Raw genomic sequence first — 13,055 nt, 5'->3', positions numbered from 1 at the left:
TACAAGATAAGAAGTGACAAAGATGTAAACTCGTGATAATATTTCTAATCAGACTCACTGCACAACTGGGGAGGGCCATCTAGTTTATACAGAAGAAATATCTGCTACCCTTAGGTTTAAAGATTAAATCAGCAGCACCGACCTTTAAATCATTATTTGTTTACGTGCTGGTCCAGAGGACAGAGGAGCAGGTTTACTCGTCATGCCAAAACTGACCATCCCCAGAGCATCATCTTAATCAGTCAGCAGGAGGCTAAAACTCACAGCTGCTATCCTGTCTTTGCATGTCTTTCTTTCCTCTCTGTAGAGGACATGTATCACAGGAGGGGAGTGGCTTAGATGGCCTTGATTCATGAATGACAAAGCGAACAAAACAATAGTGTTAGGAATGTGTGTGGTTGTTGGGGGGAGGTCGAGAGGATAAGATTAATCGACCTAATATAGTTCTAAGTGCAGATCTATGATATTTTTTTATTGCTGCATGGGCTAATAAACAAACCAGTTCCTCACCTTCAGCGATCTACTTTTGGTTGTAATGATATTTGCGGCGTATAAATAAGGTGCCTACAGCTGATTGGTGAAAGTATTGATTTGTTTGTTTAACTCAGCTGTCCGCCCGGCACTCTTTTTGATAAACTATCCCCAAGACACCGTTTCCTTCAAATGAGATCTGGCCAGCATGTGGGTTGGTGCACACAGTCGACCTTCAGCAGCACTACATTCCCAGAACTCCGTGTGGAATACCGCTGCAGCAAGACGAGAAATTTTCCACTTTCCCACAGACGCACTACAGCCAGTCTGGCAAGTGTGATATTTCTCATGGTAATGGATGAGATCTTAAGTGCTGATGCTGTGTTGTTGTTTTGGGAGCGCGATAAATAAATAAATGGATAATCCAGGGAGTGGAAGAAATGAGGGAAAAAGGGGAAGGAGAGAAGAGCAAAATGCAGTTGACATAAACCCAGTGAGTGCAGATGTGCGAGGCTGTGATGTGTGAAGATGTTGCAGACTGTTGTGAGTGTGGTCCCCTTTGTTTTATCGCCCACAGCAGAGCTCTCAAGCTTTTTCTGCAGCATGGCTCTGAGGCACAGCTTGGCCGGCCACAGTCCTTTTTGCCCACACGAGGGGCTTTTATCGATCAATTTGCATTTTTTCTCTTTTATGTTCTCCCCTCACGTAATTGGTTTTCATGCTCATCGTCTTGCAAGGACGGTTTGTTCACAGATTAGATGCAAGGTGTTGTCTGATTGCTGGGATGTTGCTGTCAACACAGTATTTATGCAGAAAGACTCGAGTTCAGTTTCAATGTGTACATGCAGGTGCATCTCAATGAGTTAGAATATTATAGAAAGGTTAATTTAATTCCACATTTCAACTTAAAATGTGCATAACTTCTAGATTCATTGCACACAGTGTTATATGTCAGCACTATAAGTATTTTCATTTTGATGACCAGTGTTCTGCAGCTCAGGAAAGCTCAAAACCAGTTTCCTAGAAAATAAACATTTTCCAGAGAAGGATTGAGAAGCTTTTTTATTTCAAAATATGGGCCTGTTGAAAATGATATGTGTACATTACAGTACATAAAGCAATAAAAACATGTCTACGTGAAAAAAAATATTATATTAAATGTTCCGTTTTTGAAATAATCAAAATTGTAGGACTGGAGAATATTTTATCTGGAAAAATATGGAATTTTAATATGGAAAAATGCATATGAACCCTGCATAAATCTGGTCAGTCGAGTGAAAGTGTGATTGGGATTTTATCATTTTCTCAAGGCCATTGCCTGGTTTTTATGCATTTTTTTCCTACCACTCAACTTTCTCACTCTGAACAGGCAGATTCTTTAGTAAATTACCTTTTGTTGAAGATTTCTCTGACTTTGTGTTGGACAACTGTCTAAGTATGGAGAATTCCCTGTGATTTAAAGTCATAACATTAGTCCTTATTTATGAAATTACTCACACTCAACATTACTCTTTGCATATGAAATAAAATTTGTTGAGAGCTTAATTTGTGTTTTTATGAGATCTGAACTATAATTATTCAATGAGAAACGAATTATATGACTATGTAATGAAATTATAAGTTTCATGTTTTGAATACATTTTCTGAGATAAGTAATATTTTCCATGGATATTCGTACCCTATGTAAACCTATGTGACACATTTCTATTAAATCATCTCTCCCAAATCTACCATTCAGAATGGCATTTATACATTCCTAAATATCCCATCAAAGCTTTTTTCCCATGCCGTCTTCTCTGAAACAGTAAATCTCTCATTTTTAGGGCAAGGTTCATGCTTTTCTATGACGCATCTCTCAAAGGAGCTGATCCTGTTGAAAACCAGAGCGACAGTCTTGAATGTCCTCTGTGCATGTCATGGGTAATTTCTTTTCCCAGGATGTCAAACCATTCCTTCTTCTGGCCCATAAACTATTATGGTCCTGGTATTTTCCCTGGCATAGACCTCTGTCTTATCTTCCTTCAAGAGGCTGCCTCCTTCCACTGATGTAATGGAGGCTGTCTTCCCAAGGTATTGTCATGATTAATGCAAGTCTCACAGTTTTTGTTGCACGTTCTCTGTGAGCTTCTCTCTCTCTTATATTCCCTGGTTGTTTTAGAGCTTTCTTCCATTTCCCTTCTTCTCCCTGGTACCTTCCATTATGTAAGTAAGCACAAGTGCTGGTGGTTCAGGTGGTGCCCCAGGGCCGCTGCCATCTCGTCTTGGTTACGCTTAGAGGGACATGACAAATTATTGCTCACACCCCATCGGGCAAGAACTCTCAGGGAAAGACGCATCAGAGGTGGAATAGGAGAAAAAGGAGCTAGAGAATCATAGGGCAAAGCTGGAGTAATGGAGTACCCTGCTGAGGAAGGTCAGACAGGAAATATGGTAATGTGCAAAAATTTTAATATGTACGTCAATGTTTTGTTCCCATGTGGTAGTTAAAAGGTCTTGAGCTGTGGACAGAAGTAGATATGAAAGTTTGAAGTTGAAATTTCTCATATTATGCTCTTCTTGCAAGTTTAGTGAGTAGAAATTCTACTTTCTTTTAGCAGAATCCCTTTTTTGTAAGAGGGAATACAAGGAATCAGTGTGGGTTAATCAGATTAATTAGTATAAAATAAGATGAGAAGCGAAAGTTCAAAGTTAGTTTGAGTGTTTGAATTTCCTTTTTCCTCTCCCAAACTGATTATGTTAAACCAATTATAGCCAGAGAAAGATTATTAAATACGTATTCTTATGTAACATTTTAATAAGAAGGCCAAGTCTGTGTTAACTTATTTACATACCAATTAAAGAAATGACTGACATCAGAGAGTATAGTTAGTCTTTATCTGGCTTACATTCACTTCCCTTTTGAAGTACAGGAGAAGGCGTCTGAACTAGAAGACAAAATGTTGAACATTGTAAGCATGATCAGAAAGTCCACTGGCCTTGGAAAATTAGGATATGGCACCAAAGGTTGGAGACTCAGTTCAGTCAAGTTTACAGACACCCTACGGAAACATGAATGTAATTAATTTCAGGCTTTTTATTGATTTATTTGAACTGTTTTTTGAACTGCAGTATCGTGGTGGAAGCAGCCTAAACATGGATACATTTTGGCGAACATGGTCAGCAGCAATACTCATATAGGCTATAAATGTTGTACTAAGTGACCCAATGTGTGCCAAAAACAATTTTAGTTGATCAGTTAATCAAGAGGTTGGGTCGCTAGGATGAAAGGTCACTAAGGGTGATGGAGGTTGTCCATTTTACCGTAAACTCAACACTGAAAGCCTAAACTCTTGATAGAAGGAGTGTGCATGCTTTCATGCTGTTACCCCAAATTATGACCTTCTCATCTGAATATTGCTATGAAATCAAAAGTCAATAAACCAGAGAATCAGTTTTTTTTTTTTCATTTCTGAAGAGTCAGTGGGAGCTTTTACCCATTTCTTATTACCTGATAATAGTGCTACCCTTCCACAATAGCCCATCTTTTTCGAGATGTAACAAATGGGTACTTAAGCTACTTTGACTTTCTGTTATCTCAAACTGATTTGCCCCTTCTACTTTGACATTAAATAGCTAACTTTGCTAATACATCTGCCACTCACTAGCTATTTCCTCTGTTTCAAGTCGTTCTTTGGAAACCTTTGAGATGATGGTGTGCGAAAATCTTAATAGATCAGCAGTTTGAAAAATACTCAGACCAGAGTGCCAACTATTCCATTTTCAGAGTCAGAGCCTCTGATGCTTGGTACATTCACTATGAAGGTTCACTATGTTTACATACATAAATCCATTGTGTTGCTGCTGTAGCTAATAAAGAGGTATGAGAGATGATGAGCTATTATGTCTAATTTTGACTGTGGATTAGTGCACCCATCAGTTGTTTTTAAAATAACCGCAGAAGTAGAGTTACATAATCCTTCCACCCATAAAAAATCAGCTCCTTTTCAATGCATTTTTAAAAGCTTGGTATCAAAATGACATTGATGCCGTATCATGAGTGTATATGACCCTCCGACCAGAACCGTATTAGGTTTTTTTTAGTAGAACAGCATGTCCATAACACCTCCTGCAGAGGGGCCAGGTGACTGCGTGTGATTTAAGATGGAGTTCCCTTGCATGTTGGGGTTATCGGTGAAGAATTAATGGCAGCCAGCGGGATATATTACAGTGGTGCTACCCAGTCGAGCCATGTAGCAAGGCCATACATAAATCATAGCAGCAAAGTGACTTGGACAAGCTGATGGGTGAATTGCTGCTGCCTGTATAGGCCCAATATCGACTTTTTCCCTTTGCTCCTCTCCTAAATCATAAATTGTGGAATATAAATGGCCTAATTATTCCAGCAGAGAGTGAAATTAAAGGCATTCCTTTTTATTGCGTCTTCCTTGCAGATGGTGGTCTGATCTTGCGTAACTGAAAGACTGAGGATAGTAATTTGTATGAAATCCTGATCAAATTCTTAACATGTTGTTGATATGACAGCTGGATAAATCCATCCTCATAATGGAAATAAAGATGATGCCGCCAAGGCCCATTGATGCCCTTGACATTCCCTGCCTCAAAGCCCTTACATAAAACTGAACTGAAAGGGTCATCAATCACCGCAAGAAAAGCCTGGGGTCATTATTTAGACGTTAATACGACAAAAATCAACATTTGAAGTAGAACAGAAGCTTTATTTAACAGCTGCATTCACTTATAACTAGAAAATCCTTTTTTTTCTGTCGTCCTTGTCCTGTTATCTTATGCTGAACCTAAGACTTTAAAGCATTCTCAATTCTGGCGCACAGCCTTCAGGGCTGTTGAGACTGTCGGTCCCCTGTGCTGCTGGCCCATTAAACGCCACTGCGGCAGGACGCTCAACAGCAGCCAGGCAATGCTGGGATACACTGGGATCTATAGATCTGATAAGAGATAGTGCTGCAGTTTACAAGTGCCTCTCCAAATGCTACTTCTGCTGTTCAAAGAGAAAGAGTGGTATTTCAAACTTTCATTAGGAACCCTCTACACGCCCTTGGACCACTTTAGCTTTCCTCCCCTAATTATCGACGCCAGCCCCAAGCCCAAAGCAAACAGGCAGCTGCGAATGAGTGAGTCACAATCCAGAAATATAAGCAGGAAGGGTGCATGAGGAGCTCCGCAGGGCCTGCATTCACTGCGGGAGAGCTGTTGAGCAGAATTAGACATCCTTTTATTTTAACTCCGTGACATCTAAGTTTGAGGTGGGGTTTGTCCTCAGGATAATATTTTATTTACATATTTGTTTGCCCTCAAACATTAAAGCAACATACTACAGTAACAGGACCATCTGCATACCCCATTTCCACTTGTCTCAAGTTTTTCCTTTTCTCAAGTTTTTTATTTGGTATGAAAAAATAATTCCCCGTTTTTTGATATCCATTGAGACAGGAGATTATAGAGTTAATTATTTTTATCTTGTCTTACAAAAACCTTTTTAGTGTCTTGAAAGGCATTTAAATCCAAAAATCATCTAAACGTTGTGAGATGTATTACTATTTTTAGGGTGAATGCTGTGAATGAGTCTCCATGGAATCCCACAGTCATGCTGCTCAAAATGTCTTTATTAGCATCAGCGCACTCTTTATCAAAGAAGTAAGGTTAGAACTAAACATGGGGAGTCTGACAGCCAACTGTTCTGCTTTGTTGAGTGGAGCATCATTCTTATCATATTGTATTTACTCTGGCTATGTGGGTTTCTATGGCCAAAAAGAGTGTTAGGAAACACTTTTTGATGTATTTACTGTTTAAAAGATCTGATCATGGCATCATAAAACCCAAATAGTAGTGTAAAATTTGAAATGTGTAGAAATGATGTGAAGTATATATATATATACAAATATTGACTTGAGATTCCCCAGTTGAGTCTGGGATAGTTCCTCCTACATGATGTCCTGTTCACTTAAAACTGCCACAAGAAGGATCAGGTGTGTATGAAAGTGGAGCCGGGTTTCTCTCTGGTACTTAAACTGTAGTTCAACTCAGATTCCCAAAACCATGATTGGAATGTTTGTGGTGGTGAAAGTGGAGCAGTTGAACTCCAATATACACAAAAAGTTTAATCTAGATTTATCTATATTGCTATATGAAAATGAACATCAACTTAAACCCTACATGCTTTGCTATATTAATAACTGTATATTTTGTCTTTTATCATTCATTTTAGCACAAACAAATTAGTTTGGGTTGTTATCCTGCTGATTGACATACTTCCCCCTCCTAAATATTAGCTCTTGATATGAGTGATGTCACTCACTGCTCAGGGCGCCATTCTCTCAGGGGGCGGCACCATCACTTTAAGGGTGGTAAAAAATTGTCAACTGCATCATCAACCTTTTTTTTTTTTTTTTTTTTATCATAGTGGACCCCCACAAATTCATTGTACATTACTTGCTGGCTTCTCTGTGGAGCGTAGCTGCAAATTAATCACAGAAAATTCTGATTTTATTTCTAAAATATTAAAAAGAAAATGCAGTTTGGGAAGCTGACATACCTAAGCGCAATTCTGCTTCACGTTCTGTTAGTTGATGTCTGCAAAGCAGCCAACCCAATAGTGCCATGGATTTTCTTTGCTGCTAATTGTCTGCACCCCCAAGAGCATAGATGAGGAATATGGTACATTTTAGGTTCTGCTGTAGCTAAGACTGTCTCCACAGTGTGTAGTAATTCAAATTCACAGGTGGCTACAGTCCCTAACCAATGTGGATACGAGGGTTGTACTGTATTTGCTTACTTATTCATTGGTGATTGGGTACCTCAATGCGCTGGCCGTATTGTAAACAGTGAAAGAAAATACAGTTAGAGCCAGAAATATTTGGACAGTGACACAAGTTTTGTTATTTTAGCTGTTTACAAAAACATGTTCAGAAATACAATTATATATATAATATGGGCTGAAAGTGCACGCTCCCAGCTGCAGTATGAGAGTTTCCACATCCAAATCGGAGAAAGGGTTTAGGAATCATAGCTCTGTAATGCATAGCCTCCTCTTTTTCAAGGGACCAAAAGTAATTGAACAATGGACTCTAAGGGCTGCAATTAACTCAGAAGGCGTCTCCCTCGTTAACCTGTAATCAATTAAGTAGTTTAAAGGTCTGGGGTTGATTCCAGGTGTGTGGTTTTGCATTTGGAAGCTGTTGCTGTGACCAGACAACATGCGGTCAAAGGAACTCTCAATTGAGATGAAGCAGAACATCCTGAGGCTGAAAAAAAGAAAAAAATCCATCAGAGAGATAGCAGACATGCTTGGAGTAGCAAAATCAACAGTCGGGTACATTCTGAGAAAAAAGGAATTCACTGGTGAGCTTGGGAACTCAAAAAGACCTGGGCGTCCACGGAAGACAACGGTGGTGGATGATCGCCGCATACTTTCTTTGGTGAAGAAGAACCCGTTCACAACATCAACTGAAGTCCAGAACACTCTCAGGGAAGTAGGTGTATCTGTCTCTAAGTCAACAGTAAAGAGAAGACTCCATGAAAGTAAATACAAAGGGTTCACATCTAGATGCAAACCATTCATCAATTCCAAAAATAGACAGGCCAGAGTTAAATTTGCCGAAAAACACCTCAAGAAGCCAGACCAGTTCTGGAAAAGTATTCTATGGACAGATGAGACAAAGATCAACCTGTACCAGAATGATGGGAAGAAAAAAGTTTGGAGAAGAAAGGGAACGGCACATGATCCAAGGCACACCACATCCTCTGTAAAACATGGTGGAGGCAACGTGATGGCATGGGCATGCATGGCTTTCAATGGCACTGGGTCACTTGTGTTTATTGATGACATAACAGCAGACAAGAGTAGCCGGATGAATTCTGAAGTGTACCGGGATATACTTTCAGCCCAGATTCAGCCAAATGCTGCAAAGTTGATCGGACGGCGCTTCACAGTACAGATGGACAATGACCCCAAGCATACAGCCAAAGCTACCCAGGAGTTCATGAGTGCAAAAAAGTGGAACATTCTGCAATGGCCAAGTCAATCACCAGATCTTAACCCAATTGAGCATGCATTTCACTTGCTCAAATCCAGACTTCAGACGGAAAGACCCACAAACAAGCAAGACCTGAAGGCTGCGGCTGTAAAGGCCTGGCAAGGCATTAAAAAGGAGGAAACCCAGCGTTTGGTGATGTCCATGGGTTCCAGACTTAAGGCAGTGATTGCCTCCAAAGGATTCGCAACAAAATATTGAAAAAAATTTTTTTTATTTGGGTTATGTTTATTTGTCCAATTACTTTTGAGCTCCTAAAATGTGGAGTGTTTGTAAAGAAATGTGTACAATTCCTACATTTTCTATCAGATATTTTTGTTCAACCCTTTAAATTAAACGTTACAATCTGCACTTGAATTCTGTTGTAGAGGTTTCATTTCAAATCTAATGCGGTGGCATGCAGAGCCCAACTTGCGAAAATTGTGTCACTGTCCAAATATTTCTGGCTCTAACTGTATGTCTGTGCGTCACAGCTGGCCTCTGAAGCATTTATTTAATTGACCATTAATAAAAAGGAAGACATAGGTCATAGTTTTGTGTAGTTTATTTCCCCCCCCATAAAGAGTTTTTTTAAAAAGACATGTCCACCACTATACGTGTATAGTGCCTTGCAAAATAATTTCCACTTTTTCACATTTTAAAGACTTTTTTAAGGCAATAAAGTAACATTGAAAAAATGTGCTGTGCATAGGTACCCAGTCTCTCTTGATCTGATACCTCTAAATGCACAAACCCTAATAGATGCCACATGTGTCATGATAAAATATGGAAAAGTTCAGAGGTTACGTATACTTTTCCAAGGTACACTGCATCTGTGCCTTCTGCATAGATAACCACTCTGTGGTTAGAAAACATGCTGTATATTGGAAAGTCAGGCTTGCGATTATGAAGAAATTCCCAGATGATGCAGCAACACAGGAAGACTCAGTTTCTTTGGTTCGTCTCCTCATAGATGTTACTGTGGCAACTGGACCCAACCTGCCAGGCAGCCAGCCATGCTGCGTCATCTTATTCCGCCTCTTCTTTTTGTTTTTGCACAGCGAGTTGATCATTCCTATTGTCTCTTTTTGTTCTGCTTTGTACCTCTCTGGGCATTGATCAGGTAAGCTTTCTCTGCACCATTCTTCTCCACACTCTTGTATTCTTCTCTCCCATCACACCTGTCTGTGCTTTCATGCAGCACGCACGCCTCCACACACATTTCAGTCAGCACTCTTTCTGCAATCCATTTTCAAGGTCTCTGCTCGTCCCCCTCCCCTGCTGTTATTTCCGCTTACTGTGTTTGTGTGTGTGTGTGTGTGTGTGTGTGTGTGTGTGTGTGTGTGTGTGTGTGTGTGTGTGTGTGTGTGTGTGTGTGTGTGTGTGTGTGTGTGTGTGTGTGTGCGCGTAGGTGGACGTGGGAGTAGTTCACTTCACCCCTCTGGTCAAGCCTCAGATTCAACAGCCCTTCAAGCTGGTGGAGAAAGTAGTCAGGAACGTTTTCCAGTTCCGCCGGAAGCACTGCCATAAAGGAATCAGGTGAGCACAGTTATAAAACTTGTTGGGTCTTAGAAGGCCACTATCCTCAAGTTTTTACTTTTTAATCTTGGCTTGTCCTCATCTGTCATTCTCAATCTACATTTTTCATTCTGCGCTCTGACAGCAGTGTCTTCATCTCATCATTAATTAGGCTGCTTTTTGATTGACTTTTTTTTTTTCTTTGCTTCGTGTACTCAGCGCTCTGACAAATACAGATTTTAAGCCTTTCTGTAACCAAACACTTGACAGTAAAGCAACTTCAGAACTCTGTTCAAAAACCAGTAGCAACAAGCCCACTCATCCACATGCATGCAATCGCTGCCCATCGCCCCCGTGGTTGTTGGGGAAGCGTATGTAGGCCTGGGTAACAAAAGAACCCAGTCTGTGTGAGAGAGCGGTAATTATGACTCACTGAGGTGGCACAGGAAGACGAGGCAGACTGTTTTATGCAAGAGCAGTAGGTTGGCGGCAGCTGCACCAAATTTCAGAGGCAGCCTTCAGCACTGATGCACCTTAAGAGTCTCTGCAGAGTCTGAAAGTGGCTAATGTTCTCTAGTGGACTAACGATGAATATAGATGAACATTTTCAGACAGAAGAATGTCTAGAAACTAAATTCACGAGCATGTCCGCGTTGAATCTGATATAAAGAAAAATGTAAATCAATGTTTTTTTTTTAATGACAAAGTGTTCGATCGCTGACACTCCTTCACTGCTAGAGCCGTACAAAAGAATTCACACCGTGTAAACTTTTGCCATGTTGCAGTCACAATTTATGTCATTGGGGATTTTATGTACTAGGCCAACACAAAGTAGTACATTGCTATGAAATGGAAAGTTTTCAAGATGTTTTTACGTTGCATCCATTTGCATTGAGATGTCCTGAGTCAATACACACAGATACCTTTCAGTTCAAGAACAGCTGCTAGTTGTTTCAGCCATGCCACCATCAGCTTAGCACATAGCCTGAAAGTTTTGCTCATTCCTGTTTGTATTTTATCTCATGATCTGTCAGATTGCATGGAAAACATCTGCTGACATCAATGTTCAAATCTTGCCTCAAATCCTTACCTGGCCAGGTTTGTAGAATACGCCACTGTCCTATTAGTGGCTGTCAACAGATTCCTCTATTTAAAGGCAGATGATGGTACTCAATTTTATTCAGGGATGTCAAAGAAATCACTGCAGAATGCACTCGCTTTATGTCTTTATCACATACAATCTCGTTATTAAAATAGTTTAAAGTTTGCGGTTTTAACATGAAAAAATATGAACAAATTCAAGGGAGGTGAATACTTTTGCAATTTGCAGGGGAGAAAATTAATCATTCATGAGCAGATTCTTTGTGCGATTTCGATTAACTCCTCAGATTTAGCAATAATTGCTAAGGAATAATATATTTCTGTTTGAACTTTGAAATGCCATTAAAACTGCATGAATATTAATACATCAAAGCCACCTGAATGTGGGAATCTGTACCACCGTGTCTCCTGCCATCTGTCTCCAGAATGCTGTTTCCGGAGGTGTGCCGCTTGGAGCTGACGGAGGAGATGATGCAGAGGGCAGACGTGGACCCTGTTCTGCGCCCCACCGAGCTCACCATACCCCACATAAGGGCCTTATCGGACGCCTATGCTCACCTCTGCGCCAACGACCCCAGCCTCTTTAGCTACGACTTCAGAGAAGAACTCAGGCTGAAGCACCTGGGGAGGAATCACCACACTTCAGTGGACGCGTTTAAGGAGATGCCGAGTGGTCCGCAACCGTGCTGAAAACAAGCATGGAAACCAAAAGGAGCCCACTAATAGCCTCTGCTAGCGCAGAAAGACAACACATTGCTCTTAGCCTTGACATTTCCACCTGGCACAGACATGCATTTTTAAACATTCTCTTTGCACCCAGGGAGAAATAAGTCATTCGAAACACATGAACGGTGTACGAGCGGTGCTTGCCTTCCATGCGTTTTTGGAAAGCGAAAGAAAGCAGCTAGTTGCCCGTAGCAGCTCCTGGCGAGTAAGTATCTCTTTATGTCCCATTTCTTTTTTCATTTCTAACACCTTGTCCTGTGGGAGCTGAAAGAAATGTCAGTGCTTTCAGGGTGATTTAGAGATTGGGAACATGGCAGCTCCACATCCAGGACAATTTTTTTTTTATTCAAGTGTGTATTGCTCCGTCACTTGGGAGACGGAGCTTAAAGGGCTGCTGAAATTGCTGTGAATTTGTCAGCTCAAATAAAAAACCAGACAAAATAAGGATCAGAACTCATAGTAAAATAATTTTTAACCATCTTTTCTCTTTTTTGGCATTCTTTCAATAAATATTTTGATTATACGCATGCCAAACTTACCAATAAATGAGCCAATGTCATAGAATATTACCAGTGAGTTTTGTCTTATCAAATTAAAACGCTTTCTAAGCAAAACGTATGTTGTGAATAAACTCGAAGCTGTAGTTATTATTCAGATATTATATGAAAGGGTTTTAAATACTCCTCTTTGAATATTAGAGCAGGTTTTTACCAGCAGAACATGGCGCTGCTGCTCCCTGCCAGTGCGACAGATGGTATGCTTGGGTTGACTTGCCAGAAAGCGACTTCGTTCCGTTTTGATAAGAGATGGGCGATAATCTCTTGCAGCAATGGAAAATTCACATGCACAGATATGCTGCGTTCTACAGTCCACTCTTCGGCCTTAAAGAAATCCTGAGTGGTGCAGTGCTATGCCGAGCTTTTATTTTGGTAAGTGAGGGAACGTGGCTGATTTTAATGGTGAGAAATTATGTCATGCAGAGGAGCAGCAGGGTAGTGATGTGCTAATGAGGTATGGCTGTGCGGTGGTGCAGACACCTCTTTGGACTCTGCAGTATTTTCATGAGCTATTATAAGGTCTCTGAATGTCAGATTTCATGCATTTGTGTATCAACAACAACGTAATCATAGGGGAGTTCTGTCTCATCAGCATTTCTATTATTAACTCGATAATATTAAACAGACATTTAAGATTTGTTTGAACTGCATGCAA

The 13,055-nt window shown here is 40.4% G+C and overlaps 1 protein-coding gene across 1 annotated transcript in view; it reads left to right on the top strand.

Moving 5' to 3' along the window:
* tfb1m (transcription factor B1, mitochondrial) overlaps positions 1-12,323 on the top strand; it is a 33,839-nt gene extending 21,516 nt beyond the window's left edge. Inside the window, 3 exon segments of the mRNA XM_008399544.3 lie at positions 9,910-10,037; positions 11,543-11,743; positions 11,745-12,323. Of these exon segments, the coding sequence (XP_008397766.2) occupies positions 9,910-10,037; positions 11,543-11,743; positions 11,745-11,853 (438 nt within the window). The 3' untranslated portion in view covers positions 11,854-12,323.
* The last annotated feature ends 732 nt before the right edge of the window (positions 12,324-13,055 follow it).

Source organism: Poecilia reticulata, chromosome 22, assembly GCF_904066995.2.
Source record: "Poecilia reticulata chromosome 22, P_reticulata-male-v2, whole genome shotgun sequence".
Lineage (NCBI taxonomy): Eukaryota > Metazoa > Chordata > Actinopteri > Cyprinodontiformes > Poeciliidae > Poecilia > Poecilia reticulata.
The sequence above is the reverse complement of the archived record's forward strand: the minus strand, read 5'-3'. Positions and strand labels throughout refer to the sequence as shown.